At 39.6% G+C, this 23,486-nt stretch overlaps 1 protein-coding gene across 6 annotated transcripts in view; it reads right to left on the minus strand.

The window, feature by feature from the left end:
* Window positions 1–1,042: 1,042 nt before the first annotated feature.
* Window positions 1,043–23,486, minus strand: part of cspp1b (centrosome and spindle pole associated protein 1b) — a 75,299-nt gene continuing 52,855 nt past the window's right edge. For 4 of the 6 annotated variants that reach the window (XM_048227415.1, XM_048227414.1, XM_048227413.1 and 1 more), the window contains 3 exons: window positions 21,407–21,501; window positions 14,226–14,334; window positions 1,043–1,614 (listed from right to left, as the gene is read on the minus strand). In XM_048227415.1, coding sequence (XP_048083372.1) covers window positions 1,478–1,614; window positions 14,226–14,334; window positions 21,407–21,501 — 341 coding nt within the window. In that variant the 3' untranslated portion in view covers window positions 1,043–1,477. Of the gene's footprint in view, window positions 1,631–14,225; window positions 14,335–21,012; window positions 21,045–21,406; window positions 21,502–23,486 lie in introns of those variants that run through there. The other 2 variants (XM_048227417.1, XM_048227418.1) reach the window with 2 other exon arrangements.

A 23,486-nucleotide genomic window follows, 5' to 3' on the forward strand; every position in this document is an offset into this window, starting at 1 on the left:
ACACACACACACACACACACACACACACACAGGCGCATTAAAGAAATGTCAGTGAATCTACCCGTGCTTAAACATGTCCCCTCATTAGACATGCCCCCTTATTAGACACGCCCCCTTATTAGACACACCCTCACTAGACACATCCCTCACTAGACACGCCCCCTTATTAGACACACCCCTCACTAGACACTAGACTTGAATTTCCCCTGGGGATCAATAAAGTATCTATCTATCTAGACACGCCCCTCACTCTCAACAGACACAAAAGACTCGGGTGATGTCAGATGCGTGTGATGTCAGATGCATGCAGTGTTTCCCACAGAATTGGATTCAATTTGTGGCGGTAGCTGACTTGGACAACGGGGGTGGGAGATGGGTATTAAGATCATCTTGGTAGTGTGTAGGTCTAATTGAGTGCCTGTCACTTTAAGACGTTCGTGAGGGAACCCTTGCAATTATGATTGTAACACAGTTAAAAGGCTGCTGATGTGTGGATGATGCAATTCGTGATGCAAAACGTTTTCTACATAGTTAAAATAAAGGTTTGTACTTCTCCTTGGGACAAGCACTTTTCAATTTTGGGAAACACTTTTCCATTTACATCAGGATTTTGCAAACATTCAGTGTCAGAGTCAATAAAATGAGCCCTTCAACGAAATTGACAAGCAGCTGTAAGTAGGCTAAGCATGCTAAATTAGACATCCAAACAGTATTCTAACGTTAGCTTTGAGATACTGCTTGATTGCATAACCTAACTTAGTTTAGTCTCCTCAATGTAGCCTACTATGTTGTGATAAGACCTTAGCAGAGTTAACTTCAATGCAGCAGTTTTTAACAAATTTGCGCAGCATTGTCACAATGCTAAGCGGATTTAATAGCAATTTAGCCAGACGTCTTCTATGTAATGCTTCTATGTGGCAACAACAATCCTTCAACAATCGTGAATATTTTGTTAAATGCACATGCAGAGGAGGGGCAGCGGGCTACGAGAGAGAGCGAGGAGGGGCAAGGAAAGGCTGCGTGCGTAAAAAGCACAGCTCAATGCAAGGATTTGATCTTATATTTAATTTAAATTTAATTTAATTTAATTAAACATAGAATATTAATGTGTGGCGGCCGGTTTTGATTTCATGGCGCCCCGCCACAGATTAGTCAACGTATGAAAAACACTGGCGTGTGATGTCAGATACGTGTGATGTCAGACGTGGGTGATGTCAAATGCGTGTGATGTCAGACGTGGGTGATGTCAGATGCGTGTGATTTCAGATGCGGGTGATGTCAGACGCAGACCTAATTCTGGGGGGTAGTATCTGGGGCAAATAACTTGAATGCTTCACATGTACAGCCCACGCGTTTGAGTTCAGTGCATGTCTGAAAACAGCTGGTATGTCTGCTAATGTGTGTGTGTGTGTGTGTTTCTGCTTCATGTATTAGTGTGTGAACGTCAGCATGTCTGCCTCAATGTGTGTGTGTGTGTTTAACCATATGCCTGCTTCCATTCCTTCTGCCGGCTTCTCTGATTGGCTGCGGACTCTGTGTGTAACCATGGCTGCTGAGCAACACATTCCCGTGAGTCCAGTCTGGCTGCCGCGTCCTCACCAATGCAGCGGTCACCTGGAGACAGCAGAGACTATATCAACACACACACACACACCACACACACACACACACACCACACACACAAACAAACACACACACACACACAGCTAGATAAGGCACATCCATAACGCCAACACAATGCCATGGTATTTAGTTGGCGTTATGGATATGACAGTTTTGCGTGAAGTTGCCCTTAAATGATGACAGCCTCAATTTTTGCATGAAACAACGAGACAAATGTTTTGCATGAAATAAAAACTAAGATAAAATCTCTCTTCATTTTCGTCTACAAAATGAGAAGACAGAATATCTAGCTGTTACGTTTTCAAAATATTCCGAATGAATTCATACGCAACAGCTTTCCTGTAGGCTAGTCTACATGCTGTTGCTGCAACCCTGTGGCTGCAACACTAAACTACATGGAACAAGAACACTGGAGATTTCTGCCAGAGTTAGCAAGCTAACTACCTAAGCTTTATGCCACCATGCTACATACCCAGACGTTGAAGCTTCTCTCATACAAATGAACATCCCCCAGAATGTCCATACGAAAATGTTCATCATGTAATGTCAACTATTTAACTAGTTAGACTGATGATGCAAAGTTTGCTAGCAAGTAAGCTAATATGGAAAGTTCGCTAGCAAGTTAGCTATGGCTAAGATGGAGAGTCTGTTTGGGGAATGTGTTGTGTTTTAATGATATCGCCATCTAGCGGCGGAGTAAAACATTAATACTTTGGCCTACGACAGTGTTTCTCAAACTTTTTCAGTTTCAGGACCACTTAACTAACCCTAGCTAAAAAAAAAAGATCTACTTCAACAGTAGCCTATAATTAGTCTACACAATAGGCCTACTCACTGAACCACCTTGCTTATTGTCTTTGCACTTTGCTTATTGTGTGGATTCATACTGTATGATTTAATATCTTACATAGACAGTGTTGCAGAACTGTTTTTACATGGGTCATTCCACGTCAGTTCAACCAGGGCCCACGCACTTAGGTCTCAAAAAATTCTGAAAAAATTACCAGGTGTACCTATGTTACCCAGGAGACACACTGTAAAATTACTCTTATGTAAGATCAATACTTTTCAAGATACAGCCGGTTTTACAGGGGAGGGGGTGTCGATTTTGTTCGGCCTCTTTTTTATGTCAAAGTTCACAAGCTCACAGCGCAAGAACTAAACCATGTAGGAGGCTCAAATTTTGCATGCTGGTACATAAATAGGAATAGTATGTAGCAAAATCGTCACGTTTGGTCTGGGTAATCCTGCATGGTCATAGCTGTCCCTCAAAGTTGATACAAATTTTATTGGAGTTTTTGGCTGGGCTCTGTTTAAGCCTTCAGAAGACATATTTGTACTAAACATAGGCTCTTGATTTATTTTCCTTACTGAGATAAGTAGAAACACTCTCACAAAAAGCAATGAACAGAAAACAAATCCCTTCAGGGTCTGAACAGCAGACCTCACAAGTCTGAAAAATCATTTTGGTTATCATTTTCAGAGCACCCAAACACCTTGTGGGAATATACAAAGATTTTTTAAATATGTTTTTATTTATTCTCCATGATCCCTTCTTTTTGAAAACACCAATTTCACTTGTCTTATGCAAATCTTTCTTTTTTATTTTCCACCCTGAACATGGGCAAAATGCCCCATTGACATCAATATATGTTTTATATAGAGTCACCACACTGCCACCTGTGGTTGTATAAAGTAACCTGTGGTAGCTCTATACAAAACATATTGATGTCAATGGTGCAGACATGTCACATCCATAACGTGAAACCGTTACATCCATAACGCCAGTTTTTCCTACATAATGCATTATGAAAATGATGCATAGTTTCAAAAACACACTTTTTGTGTTCATTCAAGTCTTCTTCATGCTACATATATCATAGTTTCGGCAGTTTCCTTCAAAATTCACAGAGTTTGTACAAAACATGTAATCTCTCACAAAAGTGTGTCCATTTCATGTCACATCCATAACGCTGATAAAATGCCTTGTATTCTTAGGATGTAAATGATTATATGAAATTTGAGGATTTCTCAGTATTCAGAGGACAGAGGTTGCATTAAAAGTTATGCAAATCAATTCACTGATACTAATTTTTCCCCCACTCTAATGCAATCCATAGCGCTGGAACTGCCCTAGAACATTTATTAAAAAAATCCTCTGTTGAATGAAAGTATGTTAAATATCCAAACTTTTTCTTGTAAACGTCTTTATGTGGCTCTTCTGAGATAAAAAAAAAATACATTTGGTAAAAGTGGCTCTCCACGCAAAAAAGCTTCCCGACCCCTATCCTAGGGACAAACACTTTTGAGTCTTGGAAAACACTTTTCCATTTACATCAGGATTTTGCAAACATTCAGTGTCGGAGTCAATAAAATGAGCCCCATGAGTTACCTAGTCAAAATTGACAAACAGCTGTAACTAAGCATGCTAAACTCGACATCCAAACAGTATTCTAACGTTAGCTGTAACTAAGCATGCTAAACTCGACATCCAAACAGTATTCTAACGTTAGCTTTGAGATACGGCTTGATTGGACAACGTAACTTAGTTTAGTCTCTTCAATGTAGTATGTTGTGATAAGACCTGAGCAGAGTTAACTTGAACGCAGCAGTTTTGAACAAATTTGCGCAGCATGGTCACAAGCTAAGCGGATTTAATACCAATTTATCCCGCCGTCTTCCATGCAATGCTTCTATGTGGCAACAACAACAACAACACTTCAACAATCGTTAATGTTTTGTTTTGCACATGCAAAGGTGGGGCAGCGGGTTCGTTACGAGAGAGAGCGGGGCGGGGCAAGGAAAGGTTGCGTGCGTAAAAAGTGCAGCTTAATGAAAGGATTTTATTTCATCTTTAATTTAAATAGTACAACATAGAACGTTAATGTGTGGCGGCTGGTTTTGATGTCGTGGCGCCCCGCCACAGATTAGTCAACGGGAAACACTGGACTCCTAACTCACTAAGACCTATTCACCAATGAGCTGCTTTTCACGTCACAATGTTTTGAAATGAACATGTGGTTACAGGAGCTCTCGATCGTGAGGGAGTAATTGGGTCTGACTAAGGGATGCACGAACGCCTCCAACAACCATCGCTAAGGGATGCACGAACGCCTCCAACAACCATCGCTGTCCCTAAAGAGCTACTTCATCTCATTATATTGCATCCTGACCAATACACCATCCTGTAAGCTGTCCCTAAAGAGATAGTACAACTCTATAATCTAAAGAGATAGTACAACTCTATAATCTCAAAAAAATAAACACATACCTGAGTTGGGCTGTAACGATACACCAACCTCACGATTCGGTTTTTATCACGATTTTTGACCCACGGTTCGATACAAACCTCGATTTTTTATTTATTTTTATTTTTTTAGTGGGGGGGGGTTGCAATAGCCTACCTTGGAACACCAGAGGATTATAATATAATATATAATATAATATATCTGTATATATATCCTGATATCTGTAAATATATCCTGATATAAAAAGAGAGAGCCTGAGCGCATCCAAGACAAAGAGCATCCTGAATGGCCTGTTTCGCTAAATCAACCAATCAGTTTTCAGTGTAGGCGGGCTTTTATCTCTTTTCTCCCGAACTTAATCAGTTTAGTGTATAGGAACAGGAGCGTCATGGCAGAGTCAGTGCCTCAAAAAAAGGAAAATGTAAGACCCATTTCAAAGTGTAGGCTACCCTTGTCTCATAAGACCAAGGCTACCCTCATGGTCGGACTGGGAGCAAAATTTGGCCCTGGCAATTTCCTCCTGGACCGGCCCACCACTGGACCGATGACCCCCACCCCCCCCATAAATAACACACACACAGTATTATGCTGTAGCAACACTTCATAAATTGAACCCAAACATTTAGATTTGGACCTATAGCCTAATCACAATAACACGGGGGTCCGGGGGTGTCTCTCCGGGATTTTTAAAAAAAAAATGCTGGTCGCTAATCACACCGTTTTAAAGTGATTTGAAATGGAGAGGGACAGGATTCAGGGATAGGCTACTAAAGACAGGCTCATCTTCTGTCTGTCTCACGTCATGTTACCCCATGCATTAAACCACATGTCACTGCTTGACTGTGAATGAAAAATGTAGGCTACTGAACATGGACATCGTCAGAAATTACGTTTTGTGCCAACATGTTGTAGAAACACAAACAGCCTTTATTTGGTGCAAATCTTCTCCTTTACTTTGGTTATAGTCCGCGATTCACATTAACTGTAGGCGTTGTGCCTAACAACACCCCTTAGCCGTTGTAGAATCAGTGTAACCTACGGCCTCTCGGGGCTTATTGCTTAATTAACAAGCATCATTTACTATGTTAGTTGCCTATTTATACTTATAAAAAGCACTGTTGCAAGGAGGTAGACTTCAGTGATGGGCAAACTACTTGATATGTGTAGTGAGCTAAGCTACCAGCTATTCTACAATAAATTCAGCTTCACTACACAGAAGCTACCGCCCATAAAAATGTACAAGCTGTTACAAACTGTCAAAAGTAGCTACTCTCAGGGCATGCCAATGCAATTTTAGTGATCAACACAACTGTCAGTCAGATAAAGACTAAAATATGATTGGCATGAGTTATCTAACTGTTTAAACTTCATCAGTTATTCCATTCTCCCACCTCTTTCCTACTTAATTCGTTTTGTTAGCTGATTTAAGCTTAATTTCATTCATTGATGCAAAATGGAAAAACGTTAGTTCAATGAAATTCAATCACCTTAACGTGTGTTCGTATGTTTGTGTTGGATGTCGTTGTTTTCCTAATTTATGTGTTTGATGGCTGCAGGGAAACGCTGTTATGTGTGAAATGTCAGAAATGTCCTGGAGAAATTTGCTTTCGAGGACGCTACTGCGCTACTTGATCAATAAAAGAGCTTAACTACTGAAAAGTTACTTGGCAAAATAATGAACCAAAAAACAAAGCAAAAAAAAAAAAAAACCTTCTTTATTCTACTATTTGGCACGGAAATGATAACTCCATTATGGCATGACACGCAGTTACAATATCAAGGCTCTGCTGAGGCCCCATTTACATGTTCATGGTTATTTTGAAAAACTGAGACATTTCCCTCCATTTGTGCCCTTCGTTAAAACGCAAACGGAGAATTCGCCTCTGAAAATGATTGTTTCTAAAAACTCCGGCCAGAGTGGGCTTGAGCTTCTCGTTAAACTGCCACCTACAGGTTTGGCATGCTCGTGACTGCCACCTACAGGTTTGGCATGCTCGTGACTGCCACCTACAGGTTTGGCATGCTCGTGACGGCATATATACACGGGTTAGTGTAAACGAAAAACTGACAAGTGTGCACAATGTTATTTTTGAAAACGGAGAGGGTGAAATGTCCATTTATAAAAATAGATGCCCACATGTAAACATAGCCTGAGATAGTAGATCATAACCAAGATTTCAGTCTCATCAGTGCACTGAAGCTTCGTTCAGCTTCAGCTAAGGCCACAGGGAAGACCAACAACAACCTCACAAGCTTTTCAACCTCATCAAACAAGCTTGTCACCTAATCAAACAAGCTTCTCAACCTCATCAAATAAGCCTCTCACTTCATCAAACAAGCTTCTCAACCTCATCAAATAAGCCTCTCACCTCATCAAACAAGCTTCTCAACCTCATCAAATAAACCTCTCACTTCATCAAACAAGCTTCTCAACCTCATCAAATAAGCCTCTCACTTCATCAAATCAGCTTCTCAACCTCTTCTAATAAGCCTCTCACCTCATCAAATCAGCTTCTCAACCTCTTCTAATAAGCCTCTCACCTCATTAAATTAGCCTCTCACCTCATCAAATAAGCCTCTCACCTCATCATACAAGCTTCTCAACCTCATCAAATAAGCCTCTCACCTCATCATACAAGCTTCTCACGGAGAGGGTGAAATGTCCATTTATAAAAATAGATGCCCACATGTAAACATAGCCTGAGATAGTAGATCATAACCAAGATTTCAGTCTCATCAGTGCACTGAAGCTTCGTTCAGCTTCAGCTAAGGCCACAGGGAAGACCAACAACAACCTCACAAGCTTTTCAACCTCATCAAACAAGCTTGTCACCTAATCAAACAAGCTTCTCAACCTCATCAAATAAGCCTCTCACTTCATCAAACAAGCTTCTCAACCTCATCAAATAAGCCTCTCACCTCATCAAACAAGCTTCTCAACCTCATCAAATAAACCTCTCACTTCATCAAACAAGCTTCTCAACCTCATCAAATAAGCCTCTCACTTCATCAAATCAGCTTCTCAACCTCTTCTAATAAGCCTCTCACCTCATCAAATCAGCTTCTCAACCTCTTCTAATAAGCCTCTCACCTCATTAAATTAGCCTCTCACCTCATCAAATAAGCCTCTCACCTCATCATACAAGCTTCTCAACCTCATCAAATAAGCCTCTCACCTCATCAAACAAGCTTCTCAACCTCATCAAATAAACCTCTCACTTCATCAAACAAGCTTCTCAACCTCATCAAATAAGCCTCTCACTTCATCAAATCAGCTTCTCAACCTCTTCTAATAAGCCTCTCACCTCATCAAATCAGCTTCTCAACCTCTTCTAATAAGCCTCTCACCTCATTAAATTAGCCTCTCACCTCATCAAATAAGCCTCTCACCTCATCAGATAAGCCTCTCATCTCACTTTGCTTTCAGGATGCATGCAGCTTCATGACTTGACGTGATTGTATGCTTTGAAAGAAACATTGGTAGCTGAACCTTCAAAATATCCCTGATTATTTTTTAATACTGTACAGGGTTCCCACTCTAGTCAAATGTAAAATTCCATGACTTCTCCCTGAGTTTCCCTGAAAAAAACACAGAATTTCCATGACTTACTATATATAATGAATGGTACAATAATCGATCAATAATTCCAGAGCGGTCGCGTATTTGAACGGGAGATGAATAAATGGGCACTGAATAAACAACGTTGATCTACTCGAGCAAGCATCAAAGCTAATTCTGTGAGGAGAACCTTCTCCATCTGTTTCAGTTCCATCCATCTGCCCAGTGAGGAGAACCTGAATCTGTTTCAGTAAGTCTGGTTGGTTAAACCGTTACTTGAATTGAATGTCCAAACTGTCCAACACCTTGAAAAATTCTATTCTATAGTACTCCTCTGGTGTTTTGGGCTAATGCTGACTAGCCCGCCAGTGAATCTTTTGGGGGGATTTCTTTAATGAGGGAGTTGCATAGGTTCATTCCTTCTTAACTCATTGAATGCCTGTTTTTGGGAGCTTTGTCCTAGAGTGCCAGCAATCTAGACCATTGTTAATGATTTTTGTACAGCCACAGCATATTCTGTGTTATAGCTATGAACACATACAATGGCTCGATTAAAAGGTGAGACTAAGCTCTCGGTGGGTGCAAACCGTGTATTTCTACGCCTCTCTGTTCCTTAGAAATCCCAAGCTAAACAGTGGCTAGTTTTCATCAAAATCGCTGTTTTTTCTAGAAATGGAGATATAACGTCTTTTCATGAAATATGAAGTGTTGCCTGTTACTTGTGTAAACTTTCGAGGGGAGTGATCAGCGAGACCTGGCGAGACTGCCACCTAGTGATAGACCCACGAAAATGGCCTGGTTTTGACCTGGCGTGCATCGTCACTGATTCGACCAAAGCGCAACCGAAGTTATGATAAAATGTCCAGATAAAATGTCCAGATTGTGCATTTTCATGAGTTTTCGATCATCATATATTTAATTTCCATTCATCACAGAGTTCCCAAAATCACATATAAGGTGTGTTAGAGTGTCTAGTTTCGTAAGAAAAAAAGAAGCTAAAAACGTAATATTACGTTTTGGCACTCAACGCATGGGAAGGAAAGGCACTCAATGAGTTAAACACTTCTGCAAACTTTTCCTCACTCTTTTTTTTTTCTTGAAGAGTTGAACTAACATAGTCAATGGCAGCTTGAATGGCTTTAATTGTTTGGGACCGCTTTTGCAATGATTTGTTTAAGCACTCAAGCTCTCCCAACACCTCTGATGCTACTAGCAGTCCAAGAACAGTCTTACCCTTCTGGAAGCGTTCTAGGCAACACTTCTGATGCTACCAGCAGTCCAAGAACAGTCTTACGCTTCTGGAAGCGTTCTAAGCAACACCTCTGATGCTACCAGCAGTCCAAGAACAGTCTTACCCTTCTGGAAGCGTTTTAGGAGACCATTGGCTCTAGTGCCAGCTTCAGACCCTTGGGGATCAATAAAGTATCTATCTATCTATCTATCTATCTATCTATCTATCTAGACCCACTGAGGCCATTTCCTCCAAACTACACAACATAGCCTCATACTGGCTAACAACTGTATCAACAGCTTGACCATGCACTGTCCACCTAGTTGGACACCGAGGTTTAACTGTTTTGGTAGGTCCCTCAGATGTTAAATGGTTAGCCAATACCCCTTTGAATTTCCCTGATTGGTTGCTCAGAGTTCCAAGGTCATGGACCCACTGCAATGTGACACGTAGTAAGGTAGAGGCGCTGCAAGCTCTCTGTGTTATAAGATTCACACAATGTGCACTACAATGCACTTACAAAGCCAATGTGCACCACAAAACGCTTACAAAGCCAATGTGCACCACAATGCACTTACAAAGCCAATGTGCACCACAATGCACTTACAAAGCCAATGTGCACCACAATGCACTTACAAAGCCAATGGCTGTTCTCTCTTCAACACTGCCTGTGCCCCTGAGAATTTCCCTGACATATTGGCTGCTCCATCGTATGTCTGGCTTCGCAAGCCAGAGATCGGAATATTCAGTCTCAGGAGCACATCAGTAGCTAGCTTAGCCATCTGCTCACTAGTTGTACCTACATGTAGCACCTCATACAATCCCAAAATGAATTCCTGCGGCACAAGGTCTTGATCCACATATCGGAGACATATGGAAACCTGCTCTTTCCCCTGTATATCCTGAGTACCATCCATTATAATTGAAAACTGAAGCACAGACAAGGACCTGATTGTTGAGGCAATTTCCCTCACTTTGGCACTGTGGACTGATGTAACCATGGCAACGTTTGAACCAACAGGATAGAATAGGGTCCTTCGTTGCAAGGAATTTCACAAGATGGTGAAAATAACCCTCATTAACCTCATGTCCTCAATAGGCCACTCCCTGCCTTGCTAGATATCTCAAAGAGCCCATGATTTGCTGGAGACAGTACCCCACCTCCTCCTGTAATCTAGCCATTGAACTGGATATCTGTGTGTGCACTGGAGTTTGCTCAGTGCATTGACAGTAATGGCATGGTGGTGGGCTTTGCTTCTCTTGTAGCGATTAAAGCATTCTACAGCATGTTTCCAATTGTTAAACCCATCAGAGCAAAAGGGTGGGTCATTTATTTTCTCTAGAGTGGTCTTTTCTCTAGAGTGGTCTTTTTGATGGTGTACGCTTTGATACACTCAAAACAAAAAACTTTCTGCAATGTAGGACTATAATGCAGCCATGGATATTGACTAAACCACTTTGCCTGAAAACTTAACTTTTTGTTTCAAAGTTTCTGAACTTTTATGAATTTTGGATCAGGCTGGTATGTCTTACTTCCCAAGTCCAGCACACTGTCTCCTGAAGAGCAAACAAAACTTACCCTGGTCTTTATCCACACTGATATCCTTTTTTACTTCACTTTCACATAATAACTGGTAGACTATATTTATATAATAATTTGCTACTAATCAATAGTAGTACATCTCATCACAGAATCACTTTAAGACCTCACCTAAAGCACCGAAAGTCCAGCTACTTCTTCCTCAACCTGCTCTTCGACATCTTCCCAAGATGTCTGAGTTTCCTATATGTAGTTAAATAATGGACTAATGAATCAAATGTACACGTATTATAGTATGCATTCAACGCATCATGTTTATATTTCAGAGCAATTTAAATATGAAGGGGACATGGTTTTGTGGAACCCACCTTTTCTATAGTATAGTATAGTATAGTATAGTATAGTACAGTATATATAAATCTATAGTATAGTATAGTATAGTATAGTATAGTATAGTATAGTATATATACTCTTTTAATCCGGTGAGGGAAATTTGGTCTCATGCATTTATCCCAATCTGTGAAATTAGTGAAACACACACACAGCACACAGTGTACACACAGTGAGGTGAAGCACACACTAATACCGGCGCATGAGCTGCCTGCATCAACAGCGGCGCTCGGGGAGCAGTGAGGGGTTAGGTGCCTTGCTCAAGGGCACTTCAGCCGTGCCTACTGGTCAGGGTTCGAACCGGCAACCCTCCAGTTACAGGTCCGAAGTGCTAACCAATAGGCCACGGCTGCCCCATTTTAACATGCATGACCAAAGCCGTATATATAGAGTTCGGACAACTCAAATCATGGGCGCCATCTTTCATCCCTGCGTCGGATGATTCTACAGTGTAACTATATGGAGTGATTGCAGTATGTTGAAATAATTATTTTTTTTCCGCCATTAACAGGCCTATACATTATATTATCAACGTTTGTCAGTACAGTGGGTACTACATCTAATTGTCCGGCTTCACGCTTGATTCTCGCGTGAATCATGCGTCTTTTATTTATATGTCCCCAGTGAAGCTTCAATGACCCAAACAACCACCAGATGGCACTTGTGAGCAGGGTTAGGAACGTCGGCAGTATGCTACAGTATGGACCATATATTTAGCCTGCCCAACGTTTTTTCAGTTGTTTCCACAATATTACCCCCTGATGAGCTTTCATTTCGATGGCTGATAGGCCTACACTACGTCTCCTGCGACAGTCCCAACAGTTAGCACTATAATCAAACAATCCAAAAGTGAATTACCAGTAGGCCTAAATCCCGAAGCAAACGGAAAATCTTCTGTTTTTAATATAGCCTACCGATGTGCTGCTCCAAACGACACGCAGTCTTACGATAGAACTTGTTATTGTTTATGAAGGTGTCTTTGTTATTTGTTATTTTCTGAGGAGGCATCTGGCTGTTTTGTTCATGTTTGTTTTGCTTTCATTAATGGTTAGGTCATGAAATTAAATTGACTGCTAAAAACACCATTTTAACGCAGTTTTCGGAGGGACAGAAATACCAACAGAGAAAGCAGTGCCCGTCTTCTGTCTGAACATTGCCTACTGCAATAGGCCATCACTTCACTGCTTGACACTACCCCACATGGAGAAATGTTGCACATTAACAATGAAGAGAATCTTTCAATAAATAATGCTAATGGGTTAGCAAAACCATAGCTTTTGGTGAACGGAGATGCAGATCATCACCCTAATTCATTTGTTTGCGCAACAGCTCGTACTCCAGCGAGAGTGACATAAATGTTTTAAAAGCTGTGTCATCACGGGGCTATTTGCTATGATATTTGCTTCTATAGGCCTACAACAGTCTAATTTCGTGTGTCAATTCAAAGACCTGTTATTTCCATTTTTTGATTAGACTAGACGAGACTCTATGCTGTTTTCATGGACAGCAAGGATCTGCTTGGTTTGTTGTTTTAAATAACCCGTTGTTTGTTGGTTCTAGTCATGTCATCTACAGTGGTTCAGTTTTACTTGCGTAGTCAACGCGCACATACATTAAATGAGCGCTGACACCACTACCCCCTAATTGCATGTTTCTTTATTTGATTAAACACTAAATTAAGAAATATTTTCTAATCAGGAAAAAGTTTAGTTTCTTTTTCTTTCGGTCCGCGGTTCCATAATAGGCTACCATTCAATTGTGCCGCAAAAAAAAGCTCTGGGAAAAGAACACAGAGTGTATCTATCCATTACTGGATAGTGAACTGGGAAAAGAGTGTATCTATCCATTACTGGATAGTGAACTGGGAAAAGAACACAGAGTGCATCTATCCATTACTCTGTTACCAACAGAAATAATCAACACAGAGTGCATCTATCCATTACTCTGTTACCAACAGAGTCACTTACCTGCACGCCATCTCCCTCTCTCCGAGAAATGCCTCACCTGGCGAAAATGCCTGGATTTCTTTTCCAATTTCTCTATTTCAATTACTATTCGTTTTAGCGAATATTTATAGTAAAGTATTTTTATATTGTATACTATCTCCTTCTGATTGATTCATGTCCCCCTGTGATTTTTAATATGGAAAGGAAAATATTCACAACACTTTAAGTGTTTTTTGACTCAATTTACCCCTGGACTGTTCGTTGCAAATTATGGCCACTGCACTCCAAGGGAGATTGTTGGTCCACTGTGAAGATTTTCATTGTTGAATAAGTGTCAGGAATTTTGCTGCTCTTGGCCTGTCCCTGCTGGCTACTGTCATGGAAATAAGCTGGGGGAGGGGAGCTAAGCTGCGGTGTTTTTAGCACGTATCCTGCAGCGCAGAAGTCAGCCTCATATGAGGGGGGATGGTAGACTCCAGGACTGGGGTTGGTTGCTCATCTGAAACAGTTTTTAATTTAGGTACAACAGCAATACAAGGTGTGGTGTGTAAGCTTGTGAATGAATTGAAATGCATGTGTCTCTCTCTCACACACACACACACACACACACACACATGCGCACACACACACACACACACACACGTGTGCACACGCACACAAACACACACACACACTCTCCTGGATTTACCTGTGGGGTGTGTATTATGACTCCGCCTCCTCGGGTGGAGAGTGTTTCGATCTCGGAGCCTCACGCTGAAGTTCTGCTCTGGTGGGGAGTCTGTAGAGCGAGGCCAGATCTACACATACACACACACACACACACACACATGCACACACACATACACACACACACACACGCGCACTCACACATGCACACACACACACACGGCAAGACTCCACACATGCACACACACACACACACGCGCACTCACGCATACACACACACACACACACACACACACATACAGTTGTGCTCATAAGTTTACATACCCTTAGCATACACATGCTTAAGTTAACTAAAAGAGGAATAAAAAAAATCATCTTTTGGAAATTGATCTTAATGCCTTAATTAACAAAATGAGGAAAAAATGCAATTTTCTTTGTGAATGAATAATGTATCATAAAATAAATAAATAAATGTTCTTCCCTTAAAATACAGGGGCTCGCACCCTATGTTAAATTCCCCCAGAGCCAGCAGGGTTCTAAAGGCCAGCACAGTTCTAAAGGCCAGTCATTTCATGGATCCAGGATACTATGCATCCTGATAAAGTTGGCCTTTGGAATTAAAATACATCATCCACATGTACCTCTCATATCTCACTATTGGCATGGGGTGCTTTCCTGGCCCTTCACGTTCATTGGGATTTTGCTGTTAAAGTCGTGTATCTTATTGTATTATTGGTATGTATCATGATGATGATGATAATGATAATAGATATGTATCAATGATAATCAATGACATAATGTCGAATCTAACTAATGATAATGATGATGATGATAATATCAACAATATTATTGATAGTATTGATATTGTATTGTGTATTGTGTGTGACCTATTTGTATGTGTGTGGTATTATTATTGATGTGTGTATAATGATGTGATATTATTATTGATGACGTAATGCGATGATGTGTGTGTGATGTGTATTAATAATGATGATGATGATGATATTGATAGTATTATTGATGTGATATTATTATTATTATTGATAGTAGTAATGATGTGATGTGTATTGGTATGTTATTGTGATGTGTCGTTATTATTGATGTGGTATTATTGATATTGGTATTGGTATTATTATTATTGATGTGTATGTGCGTGTGATTATTATTGGTATTAGTAGTATTATGTGATGTGTGTGTGATGTGTTAATGGTATTATTGATGATATTAGTATTATTGTGATGTGTGTGTATGTGTGTGTAATGTGTATGTTATTATTATTATTGTATTGATGTGTGATATTATTATTATTAATGATGTGTGATGTGGTATTGTGTGCGTGTGTGATATTATTAGTAGTGTGATGTGGTATTATTATTATTGATATTATTGTGTGAGTATTGTATGTGTGGTAGTATTATTGTGATGTGTAATGTGTTAATATTATTATTATTGTGATGTGTTTTGTCTGTATGTATGTGTGTTAGTATTATTGATGATGATGATATTATTATTGATATTGATAGATGTGTGTGATATTATTATGTTTATTGATAGCGTGTGCATGTGTGTTTGTCTGTATGTATGTGTGTTATTATTGATATTATTATTATTGATATTGATGACTATATGTGTATTATTATTATTGATATTGATGATAATGAATATGTATTGATGTGTATGTGTATTATTGTGTGTGTGTATGTTATGTGTGTTTACATATTATTGTGTGTGATGTGTATTATTATTAGTGTGTGATGTGGCCAATGTATGTGTTATTGTGTTTGTGTTTGTGTATTGTGATGTGTTTGTGTATTGTGTGTGTGTGTGTGATGTGTATTATTATTGTGATGTGTATGTGTGTTTATGATGTATTATTATTATTGTGATGTGTGTGTGTGTGTTTGTCTATTATTATGTGTGATGTGTGTGTTGTGTGTGTGTATTATTATGTGTGTGTGTGTGTGTGTGTATTATTATTAGGTGATGTGTGTGTGTGTGTGTGTGTGTATGTGTGTGTGTGTGTGTGTGTGTGTTATTGTCTGTATGTATGTGTGTGTCATGTGTGTGTGTTATTGTGTGTGTATGTGTGATGTGTGTGTGTTATGTGTGTTTATTGTTGTTTGTGTGTGTGTGTGTATTATTGTGTGTGTGTGTTTGTGTTTGTGTGTGTGTGTGTGTGTGTTTTGTGATGTGTGTGTGTGTGTGTGTGATGCCTGTGTGTTGTGTATTGTGTTTGTGTGTATTGTGATGTGTGTGTGTTTGTTAACATGTGTGTGTGTGTGATGTGTGTGTTTGTCTGTATGATGTGTGTGTGTGTGTGTGTGTATGTAGTATTGTGATGTGTGTGTGTGTGTGTGTGATGTGTGTGTGTTGTGTCTGTGTGATGTGTGTTTATTATTGTGGGGTGTGTGTGATATTATTGTGTGTTATTGTGTGTATTATTGTGTGTGTGTGATATTATTATTAGTGTGTGAAATTATTGATGTGTGTGATGTGCTGATATTATTGTGAGATTATTATTGTGTGATGTGTGTAGTGTGTGTGTATTATTATTGTGTGATATTATTATTATTATTATTATTAACATGTGTGTGTGTGTGTATGTGTGTGATGTAACTGTGTGATATTATTGATGTGTGTGTAGCGTAATAAGCATTAATTATTGGTGTGTGTGTGTGTGTGTGTGTGATATTATTATTATTATTGATGTGTGTGTGTATGTGATGTGTGTGTATTATTATTATTGATGTGTATGTGTGTATTATTATTGATGTGTATGTGTGTATTATTATTAATGATGTGTGTGTATTATTGATGTGATGTGTATGTGTGTGTGTATTATTGTGTGATGTGTATGTGTGTGTGTGATAATGTGTGTGTGTGTGTGTATTATTATTGATGTGTGTGTGTATTATTATTATTAATATTATTATTATTATGATATTATTATTAGTAATGATGTGTGTGTGTGTGATGTGTGATATTATTATTAATGATGTGTGTATTATTATTGATGTGTGTGTGTGATGTGTGTGGTGTGTGTGTGATGTGTGATGTATTATTGATAATATTATTATTATTGATGTGTATGTGTGTATTAATGATGTGTGTGTGTGTATGTGTATTATTATTATTGATGTGTATGTGTGTGTGTGTGTGTGATGTGTATTATTGATGTGTATGTGTGTGTGATGTGTATGTGTGTGTGTGATGTGTATGTGGTATTATTATTATTATTATGTGATGTGTGTGTATGTGTGTGTGATGTGTGTGTATTATTATTATTGATGTGTGTGTGTGATATTATTATTAGTATTATTATGATGTGTATGTGTATGTGTGATATTATTATTAATGATGTGTGTGTGTGATAATAATATTATTATTGATATTATTATTATTAATGATGTGTGTATTATTATTAGTAATGATGTGTGTGGTGTGTGTGTGATGTGTGTGTGTGATATTAGTAGTGTGATGTGTGTGTGTGTGTGATATTATTATTATTAATGATATTATTAATGTGATGTGTGTATTATTATTGTGTGATGTGTATGTGTGTATTATTATTGTGATGTGTGTGTGTTATTATTGATGTGTGTATGTGTGTATGTGTGTGTATGTGTGTGATGTGTATTATTGATGTGTGGTAGTAGTGTGATATTGTATGTGTGTGTATGTGTGATGTATGTGTGTGTGTGTGATAATGTGTGTGTGTGTATTATTAATGATGTGTATGTGTATGTGTGTGTGTGTATTATTGATGTGTGTGTATGTGTGTGATGTGTGTGTGTGATATTATTATTATGTGTGTGTGTGTGATATGTATGTGTGTGTGATATTATTATTAATGATGTGTATGTGTGTGTATGTGTGTGATGTGTGTGTGTGATATTATTATTGTGATGTGTATGTGTGTGTGTGATGATATTATTATTATTATGATGTGTATGTGTGTATTATTATTATTATTGATGTGTGTGTGTGATATTGTATGTGTGTGTGATAATGTGTGTGTGTGATGTGTGTGTGATGTGTGATGTATGTGTGTGTGTGTGTATTATTATTAGTATTATTGATGTGTATGTGTGTTTGTGATGTGTGTGTGTGTGTGATGTGTGTGTGTGATGTGTGTGTGTGTGTGTATTATTGATGTGTATGTGTGTGTGATGTGTGTGTGTGTGTGTGATGTGTATGTGTGTGTATGTGTGATGTGTATGTGTGTGTGTGTGATGTGTGTGGTATTATTGTGTGTGATATTATTGTGTGATGTGTATGTGTGTGTGATGTGTGATATTATTATGATATTATTATTATTATGTGATGTGTGTGTGTATTATTGTGTGATGTGTATTATTGATGTGTATGTGTATGTGTGTGTGGTATTATTATTATTGATGTGTATGTGTGTATTATTATTGATGTGTATGTGTGTATTAATGATATTATTATTATGATATTATTATTATTAATGATGTGTATGTGTATGTGTGTGATGTGTATTATTGATGTGTATGTGTGTGTGTGGTATGTGTGTGTGTGTGTGATGTGTGTGTGCTGTGATGTGCATGTGTGTGCTATGAATGTGTGTGCTGATATGTGTGTGATGTGTATATGTGTGATGTGTGATGTGTGTGTGAGTGTATTGTGTGTGTGATGTATGTGTGTGTGTGATGTGTGTGTGTAGTGTGTATGTGTGTGTGTGTGTGTGTGTGTGTGTGTGTGGTGTGTGTGTATGTGAGTGTGTGTGTGTGTGATGTGTGTTGTGTGTGAGTGTGTGTATGTGTGTGTGTGATGTGTGTGTGTGTGTGTGTGATGTGTGTGTGTGTGTGTGTGTGTGTGTGTGTGATGTGTATGTGTGTGTGATGTGTGTGTGTAGTGTAGTATATGTATGTGTGTGTGTGTGATGTGTGTGTGTGTGTGTGATGTGTGTGTGTATGTGTGTGTGATGTGTGTGTGATGTATGTGTGTGTGATGTGTATGTGTATGTGTGTGTGTGATGTGTGTGTGTGTGATGTGTGTGTGATGTGTATGTGTGTATGTGTGTGTGTGATGTGTGTGTCTGTGTGATGTGTGTGATGTGTGTGTGTGTGATGTGTGATGTGTGTGTGTGATGTGTGTGTGGTGTGTGTGTGATGTGTGGTGTGTGTGTGTGATGTGTGTGTGGTGTGTGTGTGGTGTGTGTGGTGTGTGTGTGATGTGTGGTGTGTGTGTGGTGTGTGTGTGTGTGTGTGTGTTGGTTAATTATTGTGATTATTGTTGGTATTGTGATGTGTGTGTGGTATTGGTAGGTGTGTGTGTATTGTGATGTGTGGTGTGAGTGTTAGTATGTGAGTCATGGCCTTGGTGTGTGTATTATTGTGTGATGTGTGTGTCTGTGTGGGTGTATTTGATGTGTGTGTGTGTGGAGTGTGGATGTGTGTGTGTGATGTGTGGTGATGGTGTGTGGTATTATTGTGTGATGTGTGTAATTGTGTGTGTAGTGTGTGTGTGTGTAATTGTGTGGCCCGATGTGTGTGTGTGTATTGTGATGTATGTATTATTATTAGTATTGTGTGATATTATTGTAGTATTGTGATGGCTATTTTGTATTGTATTGATGTGTATGTGTGTGTGTGATGTGTGTGTGATATGTATATGTGTGTGTGTGTGTGTGTGTGATGTGTGTGTGTGTGTGTATGTGTTGTGTGATGTGTGTGTGTGTGTATGTATTGTGATATTGTGTGATGTGTATGTATTATTATTGTGATGGTGATGTATGTATTATTATTGTGTGTGTTGTGTCTGTGTGATGTGTGTGTGTGTGATGCATGTGTGTGTGTGATGTTATTGTGTGTGTGATGTGTGTGATGTGTGGGTATTATTATTATGTGTGTGTGTGTGTGATGTGGTGTGTGTGGGATGTGTGTGATTGTGTGTGGTGTGGTGTGTGTGTGGTGTGTGTGTGTGTGTGTGTGTGTGTGTGATGTGTGTGTGTGTGTGTGTGTGTGTGTGTGTGTGTGTGTGTGTGGTGTGTGTGTGTGTGTTTTAAAGTTCTCTGAATTTGCTCCACTTTTTTGCCCATTTTTTTTTTTTTGCCCAAATTGTTCACTTCATGTTCTTCATGTTCTTCATGTTCTTCATCACAGAAACTCATTGCAGCCTATAGCCTACAGTTGAACACAGTAGCCCATTTAGCACATACCAAAACGGCAACATAAGGTTAGCGGTCTAATTTTGATAACGCTCGCAACATGAGAAGAAAACATGCCGCTACATTGATACGTTTTACTCAATTTACACACAATTTACTCGTTTTTTACTCGTTTTGAATATTTAATTCTCAAAGTGTCAACTATCCCACCTGTGACATCCCTATCTTTCCAGCTGTGTGTGTGTGTGTGTCATCCCTATCTTTCCAGCTGTGTGTGTGTGTGTGTGTGTGTGACATCCCTATCTTTCCAGCTGTGTGTGTGTGTGTGTCATCCCTATCTTTCCAGCTGTGTGTGTGTGTGTGTGTGTGTGACATCCCTATCTTTCCAGCTGTGTGTGTGTGTGTGTGTCATCCCTATCTTTCCAGCTGTGTGTGTGTGTGTGTGTGACATCCCTATCTTTCCAGCTGTGTGTGTGTGTGTGTGTGTGACATCCCTATCTTTCCAGCTGTGTGTGTGTGTGTGTGTGTGTGTGTGTGTGTGTGTGTGTGTGTGTGTGTGTGTGTGTGTCATCCCGATCTTTCCAGCTGTGTGTGTGTGTGTGTGTGTGTGTGTGTGTGTGTGTGTGTGTGTGTAGCCTATCCCTATCTTTCCAGTTGGCTAGCTTACCTGCACTTGCACACACTTTCCCTTCAGAATGGCCTGAATAACTGAGGGATGAGAACCGTAAACACGTTTCAAAATAAAAGCGTTTTCTGAAGAGACACATATTTTCCCTTGGGATCTACAACATCATGGTCTCTATGGAAATTAATTGATGTTATGGTATATCTATTAATTCTACCAAAGGAAAAAATAAGACCTTGAGAATGAAATTCAAGATATAGTAAATCAAATGCAATACTTTGACAATACTAAACTTAAGACTTCAATACTTTTTAAAACTCCATGGGTACCACACACACACACACACACACACACACACATATTTGAATACAACCACACACCCACATTCAAGCTCAAACACATTTATGTGTGTGTGTGTGTGTGTGTGTATGTGTGTGTGTCTTACGTTGCTTTGTTGATTCTTTAGTCTACGTCGTTCTCTTGCTGAAAGGGGAGCCCCTCTCATCTCCTCTGGGGGCACCGGAAGCATCCCACTATGAACTGTACACACACACACACACACACACACACAGGTTAATAAAGTATCTATCTGGTTATCCCGGCTACACACACACACACACACACACACACAGGTTAATAAAGTATCTATCTGGTTATCCCGGCTACACACACACACAGGTTAATAAAGTATCTATCTGGTTATCCCGGCTACACACACACACACACACACACACACACACACACACACACAGGTTAATAAAGTATCTATCTGGTTATCCCGGCTACACACACACACACACACACACACACACACACAGGTTAATAAAGTATCTATCTGGTTATCCCGGCTACACACACACACACACACACACACACACACACACACACACAGGTTAATAAAGTATCTATCTGGTTTCCCAACTATTAGCTGCAGCTTATACATTTTTTTTACCACATTTCTTCTGCTATGAGGTTAATACACGGGGCCAGTTAATATGGTATTAATGTGGTTTTGTTTCTTTTAACTTGCATAAAACAATGTCCTGCAGCTTTTACACAATGCGGCTAATACACAGGAAATGACTGGACGTAAGGCGCGCAGCATCATCACTGTCCTGCGGCTTTAACACAATGCGGCTAATACACAGGAAATGACTTTACTGGACGAAGCAAGAAAGCATCATCACTGTCCTGCGGCTTTAACACAATGCGGCTAATACACAGGAAATGACTTTACTGGACGTAAGGCGCGCAGCATCATCAAAGACCGTTCTCACTCCACTCCCCGTCGGGAGGAGTTACAGGTGTCTCCGCACCTGAACCAGCAGGTTCTTCCCTGCAGCTGAACCCTACTGAACTGTAGCTCTACTGAACTCTACTGTAGCTCTACTGAACTCTACTGAACTGTAGCTCTACTGAACTCTACTGTAGCTCTACTGAACCCTACTGAACTGTAGCTCTACTGTAGCTCTACTGAACTGTAGCTCTACTGAACTCTACTGTAGCTCTACTGTAGCTCTACTGAACTCTACTGAACTATACTGAACTATACTGTAGCTCTACTGAACTCTACTGAACTGTAGCTCTACTGCACACTACTGTAGCTCTACTGAACCCTACTGAACTGTAGCTCTACTGAACTCTACTGAACCCTACTGAACTGTAGCTCTACTGCACACTACTGTAGCTCTACTGAACCCTACTGAACTGTAGCTCTACTGAACTCTACTGAACTCTACTGTAGCTCTACTGAACTCTACTGTAGCTCTACTGAACTCTACTGAACTGTAGCTCTACTGAACTCTACTGTAGCTCTACTGAACTCTACTGAACTGTAGCTCTACTGAACTCTACTGAACTCTACTGTAGCTCTACTGAACTCTACTGAACTCTACTGTAACTCTACTGTAGCTCTACTGAACTCTACTGAACTCTACACTGTAGCTCTACTGAACTCTACTGTAGCTCTACTGTAGCTCTACTGAACTCTACTGTAGCTCTACTGAACTCTACTGTAGCTCTACTAAACTATACTGAACTCTACTGTAGCTCTACTGAACTCTACTGAACTCTACTGTAGCTCTACTGAACTCTACTGAACTCTACTGTAGCTCTACTGTAGCTCTACTAAACTATACTGAACTCTACTGTAGCTCTACTGAACTCTACTGAACTCTACTGTAGCTCTACTGAACTCTACTGAATTCTACTGAACTCTACTGTAGCTCTACTGAACTCTACTGAACTCTACTGTAGCTCTACTGTAGCTCTACTGAACTCTACTGAACTCTACTGTAGCTCTACTGTAGCTCTACTGAACTCTACTGAACTCTACTGTAGCTCTACTGAACTCTATTGTAGCTCTACTGAACTCTACTGAACTTTACTGTAGCTCCACTGTAGCTCTACTGAACTCTACTGTAGCTCTACTGTAGCTCTACTGAACTCTACTGTAGCTCTACTGAACTCTACTGAACTCTACTGAACTCTACTGTAGCTCTACTGAACTCTACTGAACTCTACTG

The sequence above is a fragment of the Alosa alosa genome, chromosome 19 (assembly GCF_017589495.1).
Source record: "Alosa alosa isolate M-15738 ecotype Scorff River chromosome 19, AALO_Geno_1.1, whole genome shotgun sequence".
Taxonomy (NCBI): domain Eukaryota; kingdom Metazoa; phylum Chordata; class Actinopteri; order Clupeiformes; family Clupeidae; genus Alosa; species Alosa alosa.